The sequence below is a fragment of the Lissotriton helveticus genome, chromosome 5_1, assembly GCF_964261635.1.
Source record: "Lissotriton helveticus chromosome 5_1, aLisHel1.1, whole genome shotgun sequence".
Taxonomy (NCBI): domain Eukaryota; kingdom Metazoa; phylum Chordata; class Amphibia; order Caudata; family Salamandridae; genus Lissotriton; species Lissotriton helveticus.
The window spans coordinates 793705925-793724200 of NC_136065.1; the positions used below are offsets into that span (position 1 = coordinate 793705925).

The following is an 18276-nucleotide window of genomic DNA, read 5'->3' on the forward strand; positions in this document are numbered from 1 at the left end:
ACACTTTGTAACTTTTACAGATCTATCCATGTGAAGTATTTAGTCCCTTTACAGCGGTCATGTGGTTTTAATTTCAAGCTTTTTATTTTTATTGTTGTTCTGTTTTACTGTTATATTTTCAACCACATAGGCTTATTTCTGAACTGATATTTTAAATTCATTCTGAATTTATTATGTGTTGTTTTGTTATATGTACTTCAAATGTGAAGATTTTATGTATCATTTTTGATGATAATACATGAATGACACAATAACTAACTGAACATCATTGATTGCCATTCAGCTGCCATTCAGGGACACTTACTTTGAGCACGGCGGTTCCAGGCTCCAGCGACGAGGCATTGTAGTGCACCAGCGCTCCTTGCAGCAGCGCACGAGTTTTCCAGCCAACTCCTTGCCGCACCCGCTCCGCGGGTGCCGCTGCGTCATTGGACACTGTTGGTGGACGCTTCAGGGAGGTGTTCAATAGGACCCAGGACTTAGGCGGTAAGGGGCGCGAGGAACCAGCGGGGCTGCGAGCGTGCAGGGACTTCATTTCCCAGAAGTCCCTGCGAGACCGACGGAGAGCTTCCGGTCCGCTCTCCCTGCTGGCCCGCCCCCCGCCCACCAAGGGATTCAAAAGGTGGTCTTGTCTCCCCAACCTGCGGGACACTTACTTTGAGCACGGCGGGTCCAGGCTCCAGCGACGAGGCATTGTAGTGCACCAGCGCTCCTTGCAGCAGCGCACGAGTTTTCCAGCCAACTCCTTGCCGCACCCGCTCCGCGGGTGCCGCTGCGTCATTGGACACTGTTGGTGGACGCTTCAGGGAGGTGTTCAATAGGACCCAGGACTTAGGCGGTAAGGGGCGCGAGGAACCAGCGGGGCTGCGAGCGTGCAGGGACTTCATTTCCCAGAAGTCCCTGCGAGACCGACGGAGAGCTTCCGGTCCGCTCTCCCTGCTGGCCCGCCCCCCGCCCACCAAGGGATTCAAAAGGTGGTCTTGTCTCCCCAACCTGCGGGACACTTACTTTGAGCACGGCGGTTCCAGGCTCCAGCGACGAGGCATTGTAGTGCACCAGCGCTCCTTGCAGCAGCGCACGAGTTTTCCAGCCAACTCCTTGCCGCACCCGCTCCGCGGGTGCCGCTGCGTCATTGGACACTGTTGGTGGACGCTTCAGGGAGGTGTTCAATAGGACCCAGGACTTAGGCGGTAAGGGGCGCGAGGAACCAGCGGGGCTGCGAGCGTGCAGGGACTTCATTTCCCAGAAGTCCCTGCGAGACCGACGGAGAGCTTCCGGTCCGCTCTCCCTGCTGGCCCGCCCCCCGCCCACCAAGGGATTCAAAAGGTGGTCTTGTCTCCCCAACCTGCGGGACACTTACTTTGAGCACGGCGGTTCCAGGCTCCAGCGACGAGGCATTGTAGTGCACCAGCGCTCCTTGCAGCAGCGCACGAGTTTTCCAGCCAACTCCTTGCCGCACCCGCTCCGCGGGTGCCGCTGCGTCATTGGACACTGTTGGTGGACGCTTCAGGGAGGTGTTCAATAGGACCCAGGACTTAGGCGGTAAGGGGCGCGAGGAACCAGCGGGGCTGCGAGCGTGCAGGGACTTCATTTCCCAGAAGTCCCTGCGAGACCGACGGAGAGCTTCCGGTCCGCTCTCCCTGCTGGCCCGCCCCCCCGCCCCTTTCTATTCATTACTTAACATCACTACACTCCCGCAGCGCGGGACGCAAGACAGGGCAAAGACCGGGCCGTTTGAGGCCGTTCGAGGTCTGAGCGGTCTGGTCTGGGCCCCTCCTCTGTCACCCTTTTCCCACCATCTGGTTGTTGTTGGTATCTGTGACTGTTCTTAGCGCGGTCCAAATTGGTCGACACTGTTAGCCTACATGTGTACTCGTGTAACCCGCAACAGGGCGGCCAAGGGGGGGCCAGCCCCGAATGGACCTATGGATGACTTCATCACACGAACGAACATTGCCATAGACCAAGAAATCACCAAATTGCAAACTAGAGTGTCTCTTGACCTAGAAGCTGCTAGAAAGCTGTCACTGGAATTTGCTACCCATAAGAAATCTTCCCTTGGGCATATTGCATCTGCTATTACTCCTACTCGTGCTCGTAATATAGAGGGAACCGAAATTAAGGTTGATGTCCATACCATCCCAGTTTCACCTACCCCCCTTATACCTTTGTGTCCATTTGTTTTGCCCGAGGGTCAATTAACTGTTGTGGGTAGTCTTTCTGTTGCCCCCACCTCCATCCTAAATTCGTCTGATTCTTCTTTTGCCTCTACTACCTATGGAGGACTAGACAGCATCCCTGGTAACCCTAACAAAAGAAAACGCTCACCCAGCATATCCTCCCCACACAAAAAGATTCTAAATAGGGGTGGTAATTTGTCTGATTTGGGTAGCACAGTAGCTAATGGTAGTACAGGGACGCCCTTCATCGCCCCACAGGCCTCTTGGTGCGCTAACAACGAGGGGACTGCTTCTGTGGCATCTGGTAGTTTTTCACCTAGCAGGAGATTGGACTCTGCCCCAAATGACCAAGAAGGGAGGGAAAGAGAATTTATAGGAGTGGTTTGGGACACCCTAAAAAGCCTATTGTCTCCCCTGGATTTAAGGCTCTCTCGAATAGAGAACAACCTCCTAGAGATGGAGAAAAGCATTATTGCTTTGGCCACTCTTGGCCTGAGAGGCCTTGAACACCAGGGTCTGATAGACAACAATAGAGTCGCCCAGGCTGCTACCCCCCCCCCCCCCACGGCCATCCCAGGTTTGCAGCCTAATCTTACCGTGCCTTGTTCTACTCAGCCCATTCCCAAACCGCGGACCAAGAGAGTTGACATTGCAATCCCGGCTCTCCAGCCTAGGGCCAACACCTTAAGCGCCCCTACCACTCAACCACATGTTCGTACCAACCTGGCCGACGCGAGAACACAGAATCCCACTAGGTCTAGTTCTCGTTCTGCTCACATCTCCCAAAACAAATTTAGCACCCGTTCCTTGGGGGGTCCTAGTTTTAAGAGCAACTTCCGAGGGGGATATATCGATCTTCCACCTGAGGCCAATGATTATGTGGCAGTATTGACGGGGGTGCCGGAAATACAGAATGGCCTCTATGAACATCAGCAATCCCTCCATAATAAAGTTATGCATTGGCTCAATTCTTACAGACCTATCCCTAATGGTAGGAGGAGCAGAGTTACAATGGTTCGCAGAGTCCCGTGGGTGGGAACAACTAGGAAATCAATCCCTGGGGACTGCATAGTCGTAACTTTCGATGATGTTTTTACGGCCAACCACATCTGCTCCTGGGCGAGCCAGAATGGGGGCTCTTCTATTGCCCCAAGGCCTTTGTCATTCTTCTATCCACCCCGGATGGTGCACCCTCAGGGGGGCAATTGGACTCAGGTTCCCCAGCAGTCCAGCTGGGGGTTTGCCCCTAAGGAATACAACCCAGCTAGTGGCTGGCTTGGTATCACAACCTTTAATAGGTTTGCCAGCCTTGAAGATGTGGATTGACTTGTAACATCCCCTGTGCCGGTCCCATTACTCAAATCTAATACCCCGCAGGTGGAGGCTGAGTCTTCACCACTGTTCACTACCTTGGACATGGGGGGCATTGGTCCCCTGACCCAGGTCATGCCCCATGCCACCCCTGTTCAGGGTTTGCTGTACCCTCCCCTGCTTGATGGCAATGCTAGTTCTTCCTCAGCAGCGATCTTGTTAGCCCAGGATTCGCTGACAACTGTGGCTCATCCTCAGCATCCCCGGCTTGACGGTCTCCATGTTGTTTATCCAGCTACTGCCGCCCAACCTTGCACAAGCTCGGTAGGCAGTTCCTCGTTTAAGATCTTAAGTTGGAACGTGGCGGGGCTTGCGCGCAATTTAAATAAACCTGACTGGAATTCTTTTGTGGAGCCTTTTGGGATCTGTCTCCTACAAGAAACCTGGTGTTTGGAGCCCGTGCACAGGGTTGGCTTCGCGACGTACCATGTGCCGGCCTCCAAGCCAAAAGGCAGTAAAGGCCGCCCTTCTGGTGGCCTTCTTGTCTGGGTCAGTATCTCTCTGGGGCTTACCATAAAACATATAAATACCCAATCTCCAGATCTGCTGAGACTTACCATTCGGTGCCCGGGGGGTAGGATTATGGAATTGTTTAACCTGTATCTCAGGGGGGGTCGGGGGGGGGATTCTTCTCCTCTATCCTCCTCTGGAGTTGAAGAAGAGCTTCGGGGTTGCGATATTGATTCCTTTATTGTTTTGGCGGGTGATTTTAATTGTTGCTTCGAACCGCTGGCCTGTGAGGATATTTTGGACACCAGGGAGGATGATGCCAAGAGAGGTATTCCCTTGCTTGAGCTCGACCCCATTAAAAAATGGTCACAGAATGCTATCGATATTAATTCTCTCTGTTTGGAATATGCCTTAAGAGCCACAAACGGCCGTTCCAAATCAGACACTAGGGGTGCGCACACCTACAATAGGGTGGGCCACACCTCTAGAATAGATTATATATTGCTGAACCACAATCTGTGGGAGCATTTTCTCGATATGGAGGTCCAACAAACAGCGGACAGTGATCATAATCCCTTGGTTTTATCACTTGCTCTCCCATGGGAGGCAGGGGATCTAGCATCGCCCCGGTCCACCTGGAAATCATCTAATGAAGTTGTCCCATCCAACTGTGGGAGACGGTTGAAATGGGCCAAAGTTGCTTTGGATGAATCAAGAATGGCCCAAGCAAGAACTATAATGCTGGAAGCCAAGGGTACCTTGAGTACGTTGGACTCCGATGAAGCTGTTCTAACAACTTTCACGGAGATTATCGCATCACTTGGTAACCTGTTCTTAGTTCCCCAGGGAAGGGGTGGGGCTAAGCGGAGAACTGCATTAAGGGGCAGAGATCAATGGTATTCACCTGCCTGTCGTCTGGCCAAAAGCAACCTTATCCGAGCAGTAGGCCTGAAAGACCCTGGTTTGATTTCCTCTGCTAGGAAGGAATACAGAAAAGCCCAAGAGGTGGCAAGGGCTACTCACGAAACTAATTTCTGGAGTGAATTAATGGATGCTGGGTCCAGGAAGGACTCAAGGGCCTTCTGGGCCTTGTTTAGAGGCAGGGATAGGCCGGTTGACTCACTGTTGACTTGCAACATCACAGGGGATGATTGGCTGGCCCACTTTTCAAAACTTTACTCTAATTCTCTGGGGGCTAGGGGCCAGTGTAGGGGCGATAGCTACATAATATTGGATAACAGCTTACACTCTGACTCTACCTTTTCACCCAAGGAGGTAGAAGTAGCAATCAGGTGTATCGTGCCCAATAAGGCAGCGGGTCCAGATGGAGTCCCTGGCGACCTGCTGCGGATCAACATAGAGAAGTGGAGCCTATTCATTGCTAAACTCCTAAATTAGGCCTTGGAGGGCGGTGGATTTCCGGATTCCTGGAGGGGCGCGGAAGTTGTCCCAATTTTTAAAAAAGGGTGTAGGGACGATCCTGCCAACTACCGACCCATAAGTCTGCTTGATTCCACCCAGAAGGTAGCAGGGAAGGTGGTTTTAGGGAGGATTCTCCAATGGGCTGAGGAAGCGAAGGTTTTGTCTGACTTTCAGGCCGGCTTTAGATCTGGTACCGGCACAATTGAGCAGACATTCCGCTTCCTTATGTTGTATTGGAAAGTGGTTAAACTGGGCAAGGGCAGTCTGTATCTTGCCTTTATAGATCTGCGGACTGCCTTTGACCTAGTCCCACGTAACCAACTGTGGGCTGTTCTTGAGGGTTTGGGTATGCCCGCTTACTTGCTGGCATTAATTATTAAATTCCACGAGGAAAATTTTGCCAGAATTAGATGGGGTGCGCAGGGCGAAAAAACATCTCGCATCTCTGTAGACAGGGGGGTCCGCCAGGGGTGTGTGCTAGCCCCCACTCTGTTTTCACTATATCTAAACGGAGTGGTGGAGCATCTGCTCCAGTTACCTGCAGACGCACCTTCCCTGGCGGGCAGGAAGATACCAACACTCCTGTTTGCAGATGATACCCTGTTGATTTCGAAATCCCCGGTGGGCCTTCAAACCCTGCTAACTAGGTTCCAGGGCTTCTGTGTCACCAGGGGCTTGGCTATCAACATCAGCAAAACTAAGTTCCTGGTGTTGAACCCCCCTAGAAAGACAGTCTACCCTCCATCTCTGGATTCAGTTCCCTTAGAAAGGGTAAGGGAATTTGATTATTTAGGAATTCGCCTTTGTGACTCTATGAGCTGGAAGGCGCACCACCAAAAGACCATTCTGGCTCATAAGAGGGTCACGGGCGCCCTATTAAAAGAACACCGTGCCTCCTCGCTTAAGCCTATTGGGGTGATATTAGACATCTATAGGGCAAAAGCTGTGAGTGCGGCACTGTATGGGGCGGAGTTGTGGGGTACTCAGAAATTTGACACTCTATTCCATCTTGAGAACAAATTTCACAAAGATTTAATGAGGCTTCCTCATAGCTCCCCAACTCTCCCTCTTCTATTTGACACTGGTACACGTTCCATAGCTGAGCAGGCGAAGTTACGCCCCCTTCTCTTGTAGGCCCGCATATGGAATGTTCCCGAACTCTCGAGTTATGCAGATGCTCTTCGCGAGCTTCTCTCCACCTCGGGTTGGTATAAGATCGGTTGGCTCTCGGAAGTAAAGCGTCTGCTTTGTGAACTCGGCCTGGATGACGCCTGGGCCAACAGATCTTCGCCACCCAAACAATTACTAAAGAAATTATTCTGGGCGTGGGTGGATAATGAGAGACCCAAACAAACCAACCTATGTAGATCTGCGGTGGAGTTTTTGTCGATCAAAGGCCGTCCCTATAGAGAGCGCTATTTGGATGTGATTTCTAACCCAACAGATAGGGCGCTGTATTTTAAATTCAGGGTCGGTGTTCTGCCCCTGGGATCATGGACAGCAAACTGGAAACCCCCCTGGCAAACTGTATCAACTTGCCCTTTCTGTACAAACAGTGTCGAATCCATTTTCCATCTAATGTTTGTATGTCCCGCATATACTAGTCCTCGCCGTAGATGGTTGAAACCGCTTTGTCTGAGGCTGGGTACACGGTCATATGCGGAGGCACTATACCTGTTAAGATCAGACCCCCAACCCTTGTTCGCCTGTGGTTTGGCGAAATACCTGGGGTGGGCCTGGAGGATAAGATCCGCAAGGATGATGATCCTCCAGTAAATGGCTCTAATTTATAATCCATCGGCTCATCTACCTATTGTTGTGTCCCATTCCATCCCCCAAGGTCGACTAAGTATGTGTCCCTATGATTGTCCCAAGATGGACGTTTTTTAGCATTGTTGTATATTGCACTTTTTAAATGATTTTTTCTCCTGATCTTAAATTGTATAACTGTTTTTATCCTGTACTTGTTTTATTGCAATGCTTTTATGAAATGAAATATTTCGAAATAAAGCTATATACATACATACATTCAGCTGCAAATTCAAATGATAGATTATTGTCGTGCTCAAGGTATGAAAGCATATTTTTATACAACCAAAAACAAATATTCCATAGTGCTCATCCACAAATCATTAGTTTGCTACATATGATTATCTTCTCTTGGTGAACCCAAGTAAAAGAGATTAATATAAAAGGCAGGACCATGAGTGGGTTAATTTCTTTCAAGATCCCCAACACTGGATTTAAAGGCTAAAAATGCTGCAGTAATGCAACATAACCTTTGAACAACACCTTGTTGATCTTTCAACGACTGGACACCTTCTACCATCACTGCCTTAGTGTGTCTTGAAAGAGTGTTTATTTTCTTCACTGTTAAACCTACTCATTCACCTAACATGTCTGTATTTCCACCAAAAGAACACCTATGGACCAATTTTTTACTTTTTTTAAATGTACTAATCTCTGAAGTACAGTAGGAACTTTGTTGTTCCTTTTGGTTATATACCCAGATAGCTCAATTTCCTTTATACTACATTTCAGCCATGACATGTTACAACATGCAAAACCCAAAGCATTCATAGCCACTGATTTCATATTTTACTTGGCTTTTGCTGAAAGGGGTATTGATTTGATTTGTGTATTGTTTTTCAGGCCCTTTCTGATTGATGCTGCAGTAGCTGCGCAGTCCACTGCCTCCTTGTCAGCCCTTTCTGAGTTCCTAGATTTCAACAACAAAAAACAAGTATCCCTGCAAGAAAAGTTTCTCTATGCTGCAGCTTTTGCTCCCCACCCTTCAATAGAACTTCTAAGCACTGTAATGGTAAGTTATGAATATCCAGTGTAAATGTGGGGGTCACGCTTTTCATTGATACAGAGGTGTTTTTTTTATGTTATGAACAAGCTTGTAAATTAGTACCTCTTTTAAACCAACTGGTTTTATGTTAAAATATTATAGAGAAAGATAAATATGAGCTTGTCATCTTTCCAGTCTTTGCAGCAATGTGATTAGTGGCACACATAACTGAGACAAATATTTGGGTGCATTACAAGGTATGCAGAACACCATATTTTAAACACATAAAAATAATTATTCCCAGGACAATTTCCAAGATTATCCATGTAACACAATCTCCGGATCCTCTGAACACACTGCACTTTCATACATGGGTAGAAACGCTGCTGCTTGAGTAATCCCATTTGGATCCTCTGATAATTTGCCATTTTACATTTCTATGGCCTTATAGACTTTAATGAAAAATTCTTTGTCAGTGGTTCAGTGAAATGATGATTTTTTTTATTTGTACAGAGAAACAAAGAGGTCTCTCATAGGGTATATTAGAGACATAAATAACCTAGGAATAAAGATGGATTCGCTCAAGCTAAAGATGATGTCCATTTTCTGTCATGATTATAGGGATATGGTCGGGCTGGCAAAGATCAGTGTGAAGTGGTTCATATCTTTTTTAGAGGGTAAGTCTACTAAGGCATTTGTGATCCATCCCCATAGAAAAGTCAGTTTTGGAGGTCCACAGGGCTCAAAGGGTGTTATCAGGTTAATACATGCTGTACTGGTTGCATTGAAACACGATGATTTGGCCAAGCATGCTGTAAAATGAATGGAACGGGTGGGTGTTGAATCAGAGAGGTTCCTTGACTCTCTAGAATTAGGTCAGATAGTTATGTGCTCGGCTGGGCTTCAAGCACAGCACTATAAGACTGTTTTTGCACTTTATTGCACCCCAGCAGGAATTGCACAGTGGGGTGGGCTGGTAGGAACTAGCTGTCCGCTGTGCGACGCACCTGCGGCTAAGCTCATACACATGTTTGCATCTTGCTCACGCCTTGAAAACCTGCTAGACTCTATTATGACGTTTTTTGAATTATCATTAGGGCTGAAAATTACACTAACCACTGCTCTGATTCTTCTCGGAGTTAGCAATGGTAATGTGCAAGATCCGGCTTATCAATTCCTTTTTCTGGCTATGGCTGTAGTACCGATAAGTATTGCTTCTGCCTGGCTTGACCCGGTGCCTCCAACATTTCAACAGTGGTTGTCGCAATTACTCTCAATGTTTACTTTGGAAAGAGCTATATATGAGAGAAAGGGTAAAAAGGCGAGACTTCTGGGTTGACGTAGCTGTGCTCCTTTAGCGAGATGGAAGGAGTCATAGAAAGTTAATTAACCTCAGATTACATGCTGAGAGGCACCAGATAAGCTATCCGGTGTGACATCAGCTAGTAAATGCCCCAAAGTTTGTAGGTAGCTGCATGATTGACTAATGGCAGAGCCCTTTCTAACCTATATTTGGGATTATATATTGGAATGGACGTATTACTGTTTATCATTGTTTATCTCTCTTTGATTGTTAATTTAAGTGGGAGGAACTTAATGCTGATCTCCTTCCTGATTTTGTGATTGTGACGCTTTTCTTTGGAACTCGCAGCAGCACTTTGGACGGAGCCTCTTTGCTATCGTTTCTAAAACCCACCTACCTCTCGCGGAACCCGCTCCACGGGTCCCGCTTCGTGTGGGGTGTTGACCGGATTTACTGTGTCCTACTGAACGGCGAGTGACAGGCGGGGCTGCGAGCGAGAGCAGGCGCTGGGCAGGGACTACCGTTCCCAGGAGCGCTTGCCAGCCCCAATCTACAACACCTGGGCCGCTCTCCCTGTCTGCTCCTCCCCTTCCCCTGCACTTAAGAACCCTGTGTTTGTGGAGTAACTTGGGACGCTTTTCTTTGGAACTCGCAGCAGCACTTTGGACGGAGCCTCTCTGCTATAGTTTCTAAAACCCACCTACCTCTCGCGGAACCCGCTCCGCGGGTCCCGCTTCGTGTGGGGTGTTGACCGGATTTACTGTGTCCTACTGAACGGCGAGTGACAGGCGGGGCTGCGAGCGAGAGCAGGCGCTGGGCAGGGACTACCGTTCCCAGGAGCGCTTGCCAGCCCCAATCTACAACACCTGGGCCGCTCTCCCTGTCTGCTCCTCCCCTTCCCCTGCACTTAAGAACCCTGTGTTTGTGGAGTAACTTGGGACGCTTTTCTTTGGAACTCGCAGCAGCACTTTGGACGGAGCCTCTCTGCTATCGTTTCTAAAACCCACCTACCTCTCGCGGAACCCGCTCCGCGGGTCCCGCTTCGTGTGGGGTGTTGACCGGATTTACTGTGTCCTACTGAACGGCGAGTGACAGGCGGGGCTGCGAGCGAGAGCAGGCGCTGGGCAGGGACTACCGTTCCCAGGAGCGCTTGCCAGCCCGAATCTACAACACCTGGGCCGCTCTCCCTGTCTGCTCCTCCCCTTCCCCTGCACTTAAGAACCCTGTGTTTGTGGAGTAACTTGGGACGCTTTTCTTTGGAACTCGCAGCAGCACTTTGGACGGAGCCTCTCTGCTATCGTTTCTAAAACCCACCTACCTCTCGCGGAACCCGCTCCGCGGGTCCCGCTTCATGTGGGGTGTTGACCGGATTTACTGTGTCCTACTGAACGGCGAGTGACAGGCGGGGCTGCGAGCGAGAGCAGGCGCTGGGCAGGGACTACCGTTCCCAGGAGCGCTTGCCAGCCCCAATCTACAACACCTGGGCCGCTCTCCCTGTCTGCTCCTCCCCTTCCCCTGCACTTAAGAACCCTGTGTTTGTGGAGTAACTTGGGACGCTTTTCTTTGGAACTCGCAGCAGCACTTTGGACGGAGCCTCTCTGCTATCGTTTCTAAAACCCACCTACCTCTCGCGGAACCCGCTCCGCGGGTCCCGCTTCGTGTGGGGTGTTGACCGGATTTACTGTGTCCTACTGAACGGCGAGTGACAGGCGGGGCTGCGAGCGAGAGCAGGCGCTGGGCAGGGACTACCGTTCCCAGGAGCGCTTGCCAGCCCCAATCTACAACACCTGGGCCGCTCTCCCTGTCTGCTCCTCCCCTTCCTGTATAGATATAAATAGGTACTGCCATCACCGCTGCGCGGAAGCGCGCGGGAGCGCCGGGAGAAGCCCGGGAGAAGCCCGGGAGAAGCCCGGGACAAGGGCGGGACCGTCTGTGGCCGTCAGTGGCCGAAGGTGGCTGGGCTGGGACACCCCACTAACATTTATAGTCCTGGTATTGCCGAAAACCATTTGTCTAGCAATTGTACCCTGTTCTGTTACTATATCGTTAGGTAGTAGGGGGGTTCGCTATATGGCTTGTTCTACAAGCACTTCCACCCTCCTGCCTTCTGTGGGCGAGGTGGAGACGGCCGTCATGGGCCCCCCAGATACATATTTTAAACGGCTGCCCCAGGATATTGACAGGGAGATTGCTTTGGCAGAAAGACGTGCAGGGCGTAGGCTGTCGATTGAGCTTATGAAAACACCTCTCGAGAAACACCAAGGCCAAAGTTTCCCTTCATTGGTTACCCCGTTATCATCTATTGTACTACCAGCTACACATGATATTCCGCATGATTTATCTTTATCTAATGAGTCACTGAGTACTTTTCCCTTAGATATAGTAGCTACTACTTTGCCCGCTGAGCACTTAAATGCTTCCAGCCAATCATCTAATGGGCAAAATGCAACACTAAAAGTCTGTGCCCAAGCACAAGTTATAAAATCCAAACCCTGTCCAAAAAGGAAAAGGGGTGCCACTGTTAAAAAATGTCAAGCCCCAAAACCCGCAAGGAAGTATAGGAAGTTGGGCACTAAAACACCCCCAAGCCATGTCCCTGTAGAAAATTCCACTGGTTTAACAACGGGAGAGGGAGAAGCTGTCCCAGTAGGTGTAGACACCATAATATTGGTGTCCCCTACGACGCCAGTATCATCAGGCGTAGATCCTATTTCTATAGCACCCCTTGGGCCACTAACATCTAACCCCGAACTTCTTTTGGAGTTGGAAAAATTAATACGTTCCCTCTTAAACCCCTTTGAGTGTAGACTTAAAAAGCTAGCAGAACAACTGGACCATCTAGAGCAGGCTAGCTTAGACAATTTTTTTTCCATAAAATCTTTAATTAAGTCTTGCAATAAAATGGGAGAGAATGGGAAAAACCAACAGATAGCCGAGCGAGATGCAGGTGCCACGTTGGTTGATTTACAACCTCCAATTGTGAGTGGTGCATCTACCCAGCGGAGTAACGGGCAGAGCAGTAAGAACATTGCTGAGCCATCGTCTACTGTAAGTAATAGCAATTGCGGGAAAACAAAGCCTAATACCACTGCAGCTAAAGGTAGGAAGGACAGTCCAAAAAACTCTGCTACTACCGCTAATAAAAATACTCCACCCTTGCCAACTACTTCGGAAACAAGAAATGGCACATTGTCAGGAAATGTTAAAACCCACTGTAATAATGGTGTTGGAACAAATGTGCCACTTGCCCCCCAGATAGTAAGTAGGGGTGGCCCTGTAAGGGATGGAAATACCATAGCTGATGGTAATAATGCTATTACAGCATTGGAAAATGTTCCCCCACCACGCCTTGTTGTCCCAGAACGTTGCCAACCAATATCATATGTGACAAAATTTCCGACTAGGATACCCCCGGTACAACTCACCCCTGATTCCTTCCCCTATGTGGCCATTCTCACCAATGTTCCACTCTTATTGGAAGGCCAAAGAGAAACCTATGACATGCTAAAAAACAAAGCCATGCATTGGCTACGGGTCAATAGACCTTTGCCAGGGGGAGTGGATGGTCTGATTATTGGGGTTAGAAGGGTCAATTGGATAGGGAATACCTTGAAAAAACAGGGGGGGCGAGTGTATTATAATTAACTTCCAAGACCCAAGGGTAGTAGGGTTAATCACGAGACCTGGTTGGAATATTAGTATTGGTGGGATTGGTGTTGTGGACCTCACCTTCTTTTACCCAAGACCGGTAGCCACCCAATTTGGGGGGAGTAATGAGCCATTGAGAACTAGTCTCCCTCCCTGGGGAGAGGCTAGCACCTTTCCTGCCCCTATCCCACGATCAAACGATTGTTATAACCAGGTATATAACTCCTACAATGGGCTAGGGTATATGAGGTGGGGATGTTGACGGAAACCAGTTGAACACATTGATTTTGGGGGAAAAATGGCCAGGGGAAGTATCCTGGAGCCAAAATTGGCATTCAATGGGGATGTAATGTGTAATCTAGAAAAAGTGGTTACTAACAGGGAATGTGGAAATACGAGGGGGGGCACTATGGCATGTCTGGAAGATTGGGGGGGTGAACTCAGACTTCCATCAAGTATTGGTACAAATGATGGTAAAGATGTTAACTGTGCAGATATTGTCCCAGGAGAGGGCGGTGATTGTGAGAGCTTGACCAATTCACCGGCTATGGTAGTTACCGAAAGGGGGACCTGTAAAGGCGACACCATGGGGAGGTTTCTTTCATGGAATATAGCGGGGTTGGGCACTCGACTGCTGTCACAACACTGGATAGATTTTGTTAATGGGTTTGAAATGTGCCTATTTCAAGAGACGTGGGCTTGCGATCCAATTTACCTCCCAGGTTATCTAAATTTTTGTATACCAGCGACTAGAGGCCCCAGGGGCAGACCTATGGGAGGTCTAACAGCCTGGATCAAGCAAAACTCAAAAGTTAAAATAAAAGTGATTGACCTAGGCTGTAAGGATATACAATTATTAAGGTTATCACTAGGAAAGGGGGGTGTGATAGATATTTATAACATTTATGCTAGGGGTACTTGTGTTGGGAACTCCCCTACCCTAGAAGCTCTATCCACCTTCCTAGAATCACAGTCACTGGGAAATAGAGTGGTTGTGGCCGGTGATCTCAACAGGACATTTGAGCCTTTAGAAAACACGGAACATCCGATAGGACAGGAGGAAGATGCCCAATGGGGTGTGACAAACCTAAATCTTATACCAGTGAAGCGGTGGACAAAAGATATATTGTTGTTGAATGCGTTATGTTTGGAATATGGTCTGAGGGCCCTTAATGGCAGGACAAAGAGCGACCAAGGAGGAAATTGCACATTTGATAATGGCCATAACAAAAGTAGGATTGACTATGTCATCTGTAGTCTCGAGTTATGGTGTGGCGTGGGCGATTTGGAAATCAAGGGTAGACTAGAAAGCGATCATAATCCCCTTTGTGTTACCCATTCATGGTGGAGGGCCGCGCCTGACAACCCAGAGTCATGTAGCGAGATCGTACCTGTTATGGCTAATGACTCAAGAAGGGTGAAATGGCCAAATGTGCTGGCCAATTTGGCCACCTTGGATCACATTAACTTGGAGGTGGATAATGCTATCGCCGCCATGGAAACAGTCAATCCTGTAATACCGGGTTCCTCCTTAATAACAGACATACATGACACATTCTTTTCTTTGATAAAACCGCATTTTATTAAATTAGTTAAGGCAAATAGAAAAGCACCTATCAAACTGGCGAGGTGGTTCAATAAGCAGTGCAGAGTAACTAGATTGGAGTTGGGTAGGGCAATCAAAAGTAGAGATAAGGCTCTGATTAGTATTGCCAGGAAACAATACAATGATAACATCCGTAAGGCTAAGAAGCAGTGGGATGAGGAGCATTGGGAGGAGTTACTCGAGGCTTCTGGGTTAAGAGATTCCAGACTTTTTTGGAAAATCGTGAAATGGGGCAGAGGTGGTACCCCTAAGAACCCAGACAATAATGTTAATGAGGCATCATGGGTCGAGTATTTTAAACCCCAGTATGCGGAGAATAGGGACACAATGGCCATAGAACCTATCCCAGTGGTATTTTGCAAGGGAGATTTATTCTCAAATAAAGAAGCAGAACTTGTAATTTCAACACTGCAAGGGGGGAAAGCTCCGGGGTTAGATGGAATTCCCTCAGATATATTTAAACACGATAAGGTTCGGTGGGCAAGGTACGTGACCGCGCTGGGAAATGCCCTTGCTAAAGGGGCTAAAATTCCAGATATATGGAAGGGGGCAATAATAATACCGATCTTTAAGAAAGGCGATCGGTCACTCCCGGCAAATTATAGACCGATAAGTTTGCTGGCCACTATCCAAAAAGTGGTGGGAAGATGGTGGTCGACAAACTTATGGTCTGGGTAGATGAGAATAATGCTCTATCCCCTTACCAGGCAGGATTCAGGCGGGCAACCAGCACGGTAGATCAAATATTTCGCTTCACTATGCTACGGTGGGGGACTGTACTCCTTGGCGAAGGCAGCCTTTATGTGGCATTTGTAGATTTGAGGGCTGCCTTCGACCTGGTGCCTAGGAGTAAGCTGTGGGTTGTCCTGAGTAAGATAGGGGTCCCACTCGAGTTGCTTACATTAATAATGCGTCTCCACGAAAGCAATTTTGCTAAAGTCCAGTGGGGGAGGAACGGGGAATCTACCATTAATTTCCCAGTTGACCGGGGGGTACGGCAGGGATGTGCCATGGCACCCCTGCTGTTCTCCTTGTACATTAACGGTATAGTGGATAGGATGTTGGATGCAAGGGTAGATGCACCCTCGCTAGCGGGCATCAGGGTTCCGATCCTGATGTTCGCTGACGACACCCTGATTGTGTCCAAAACCCCGGCAGGACTCCAGCGAGCCTTGAACATATTTGATATGTTTTGTAAAGAACAAGGTCTCGAAGTTAATGTAAGTAAAACAAAGCTGATGGTTTTCGGACAAAGGCGCCAATCTCAACCAAGGGTATCCCTGAACAACACCAAACTGGAGGTAGTAAATGTTTTTACATACCTAGGGGTGGAGATATCGAGTAAATTTGGTTGGTCGAGACATATTGAGAAGGCGGTACTGAAACACCAGCAGATTTCAGGAGCACTCCGGGTAGAACAAGTAAAATCCAAAACTAGGCCTATAAAACCGGTCCTTATGGTATACGATGCAAAAGCCTTGGGTGTAGCCCTCTATGGGGCTGAAGTTTGGGGCTTTGAGAGGCTTAATACCCTCCAAAGATCTGAGAACAGGTTTCTGAGAGGAATAACAAGTCTCCCCCAAAGCACCCCACTAATACCACTTGGTCTGGATCTAGGAAGGAGATTGGTTAGCGATCGTGCCAGACTAAGGCCTATCCTCTACTGGAGACGGCTATGGACGACCGCAGAAATTAGACACTATGCTGAGGGGTTTTTAGCCTTAGTTAAATCAGATGTCTTCCACAAAATTGCATGGCTGATGATGCTCAGGGATCTCCTCGCTGAGCTCGGTCTTTCCAAGCTCTGGGAAAATCCCCTTGGGGAAGTATTCCCTAGTAAAAATATTATAAAGGCCATATATTGGGATTACATAGAGCAGAAGCTCTGGAGGAGCGTAACCTCAGAATCTATGGGGGGTAGATTTATGGAAATCAAAATGAGACCTGCCCTAGAACAGTATTGGGACACTATAACTGTTCCGTTAGATAGGAAATTATTTTTCCAGTTAAGGGCAGGTTCCCTCCCCCTGAGGTCATTGACGTCTAGTTGGAGAACTAGTAGTAGTTCGTGTTGCCCGTCATGTGGTGCCACCAACGAAAGTATCGCACATTTCTTATTTTTGTGTGAGGCCTACGCAAACCCGAGAAAATCCTGGTTGGCACCTGTTTGTAGAAATCTTGGTGTACTAAGTGGTGTTGAGGGGTTGAGAATTATTTGTACCTCCACCGAAATGTCCATTGTAGTAGGAACGGCAAAATATCTGGGGTGGGCGTGGTCCATAAGGCGGAGGGCTTTATCTCCCAACATGCATTGAGTTTTATCACTTTTTGAGAAAGCTTGTATTAACTATTATTGTTAAGTATTTTATGTGTGTGAATTATGAATTTTTAATTGAAATATGTTGCCAAATGTATGCTAAGAGTTTTGATTGTACAAATTTGGGCATGTTCCAGAAGGTGGAGGGTTTATCTTCCAACATGTACTGAGTCTTAGCACTTTTTGAGAAAGCTTGCACTAATTAATATTGCTAAATATTTTATGTGTGTGAATTATGAATTTTAATTGTATTATGCTGTTAAATGTATGTTAAGAGTTTTAATGTATAAACTTTTATGTGTGTGCTTTTATGAGTGTATAACTCGAATAAAGCTTTTTCAATCAATCAATCAATCGATTACTAAAAAATAAATAAACACTCACTGTTTAATATGTTATATGAGTTTGTGCTGTTTATTGAAAAATTGAAACTTGAATAAAGAAAGTTTTTTTAAAAATAAGTCATTCAGAAGTTATTGTGTTTGAGTTTATAAACACTCATATAGTTTCCTACATTTATACCCTATTTTAAAAAATATAGACTGAGTCAATATACAAGCGGATATGCAACTAGATCATTGAGCGGGTAGCAAATATAAATATTTATGGTATTAGCCACTGTGTAGTTATATTTAGCAATTCCTCTGATTTGGGCTTGCAACCACCTTAGCCTCCATTTGAGGAATCTCTAAGAAACTTTGCAGGTCTATTGCTTTTTGTTGTGATCACACTGAGGCAGGTAAGTACGGTAACACTAGGTTTAATGTCTGTTCATCTCCACAGATTCCAGGGAACACAGTAACTGTCCCCCAGTATTCAAACATACACATTCCAATACCATAGCAGTGACATCATGGAGATACAGTCTAGTCTTTCCATGGCACCAAACCATTCCTGTTCCATAAAACAACCACAGCAATCAAACACTCCTCATCCTCATCCTCATCTTGAACAGAAAAATCATGTTTATCCAGAGGCAAAGGAGATCTTAAAAGGAAATCTGCTCTGGTGTTCCTTCCACCAGAAATGTGTGCCACCTCAAAATTGTACTGTAGTAGCTTCGAACTTAATCTCGCGATTCTAGGAGTGTGATCCTTGACAAAATTTCCATTAAGAATGGGGAAAAAGAGGCTTGTGGTCAGTAAGCAACTTAAAAGTCTCCACGGCCCAACAACACGCCAACAA

At 47.6% G+C, this 18276-nt stretch overlaps 1 protein-coding gene across 1 annotated transcript in view; it reads left to right on the plus strand.

The window, feature by feature from the left end:
• Nucleotides 1-18276, plus strand: part of LOC144754919 (microsomal triglyceride transfer protein-like) — a 529349-nt gene that overhangs the window by 342896 nt on the left and 168177 nt on the right. The window contains exon 10 of the mRNA XM_078643270.1: nucleotides 8076-8244. Coding sequence (XP_078499396.1) covers nucleotides 8076-8244 — 169 coding nt within the window. The remainder of the gene's footprint in view (nucleotides 1-8075; nucleotides 8245-18276) is intronic.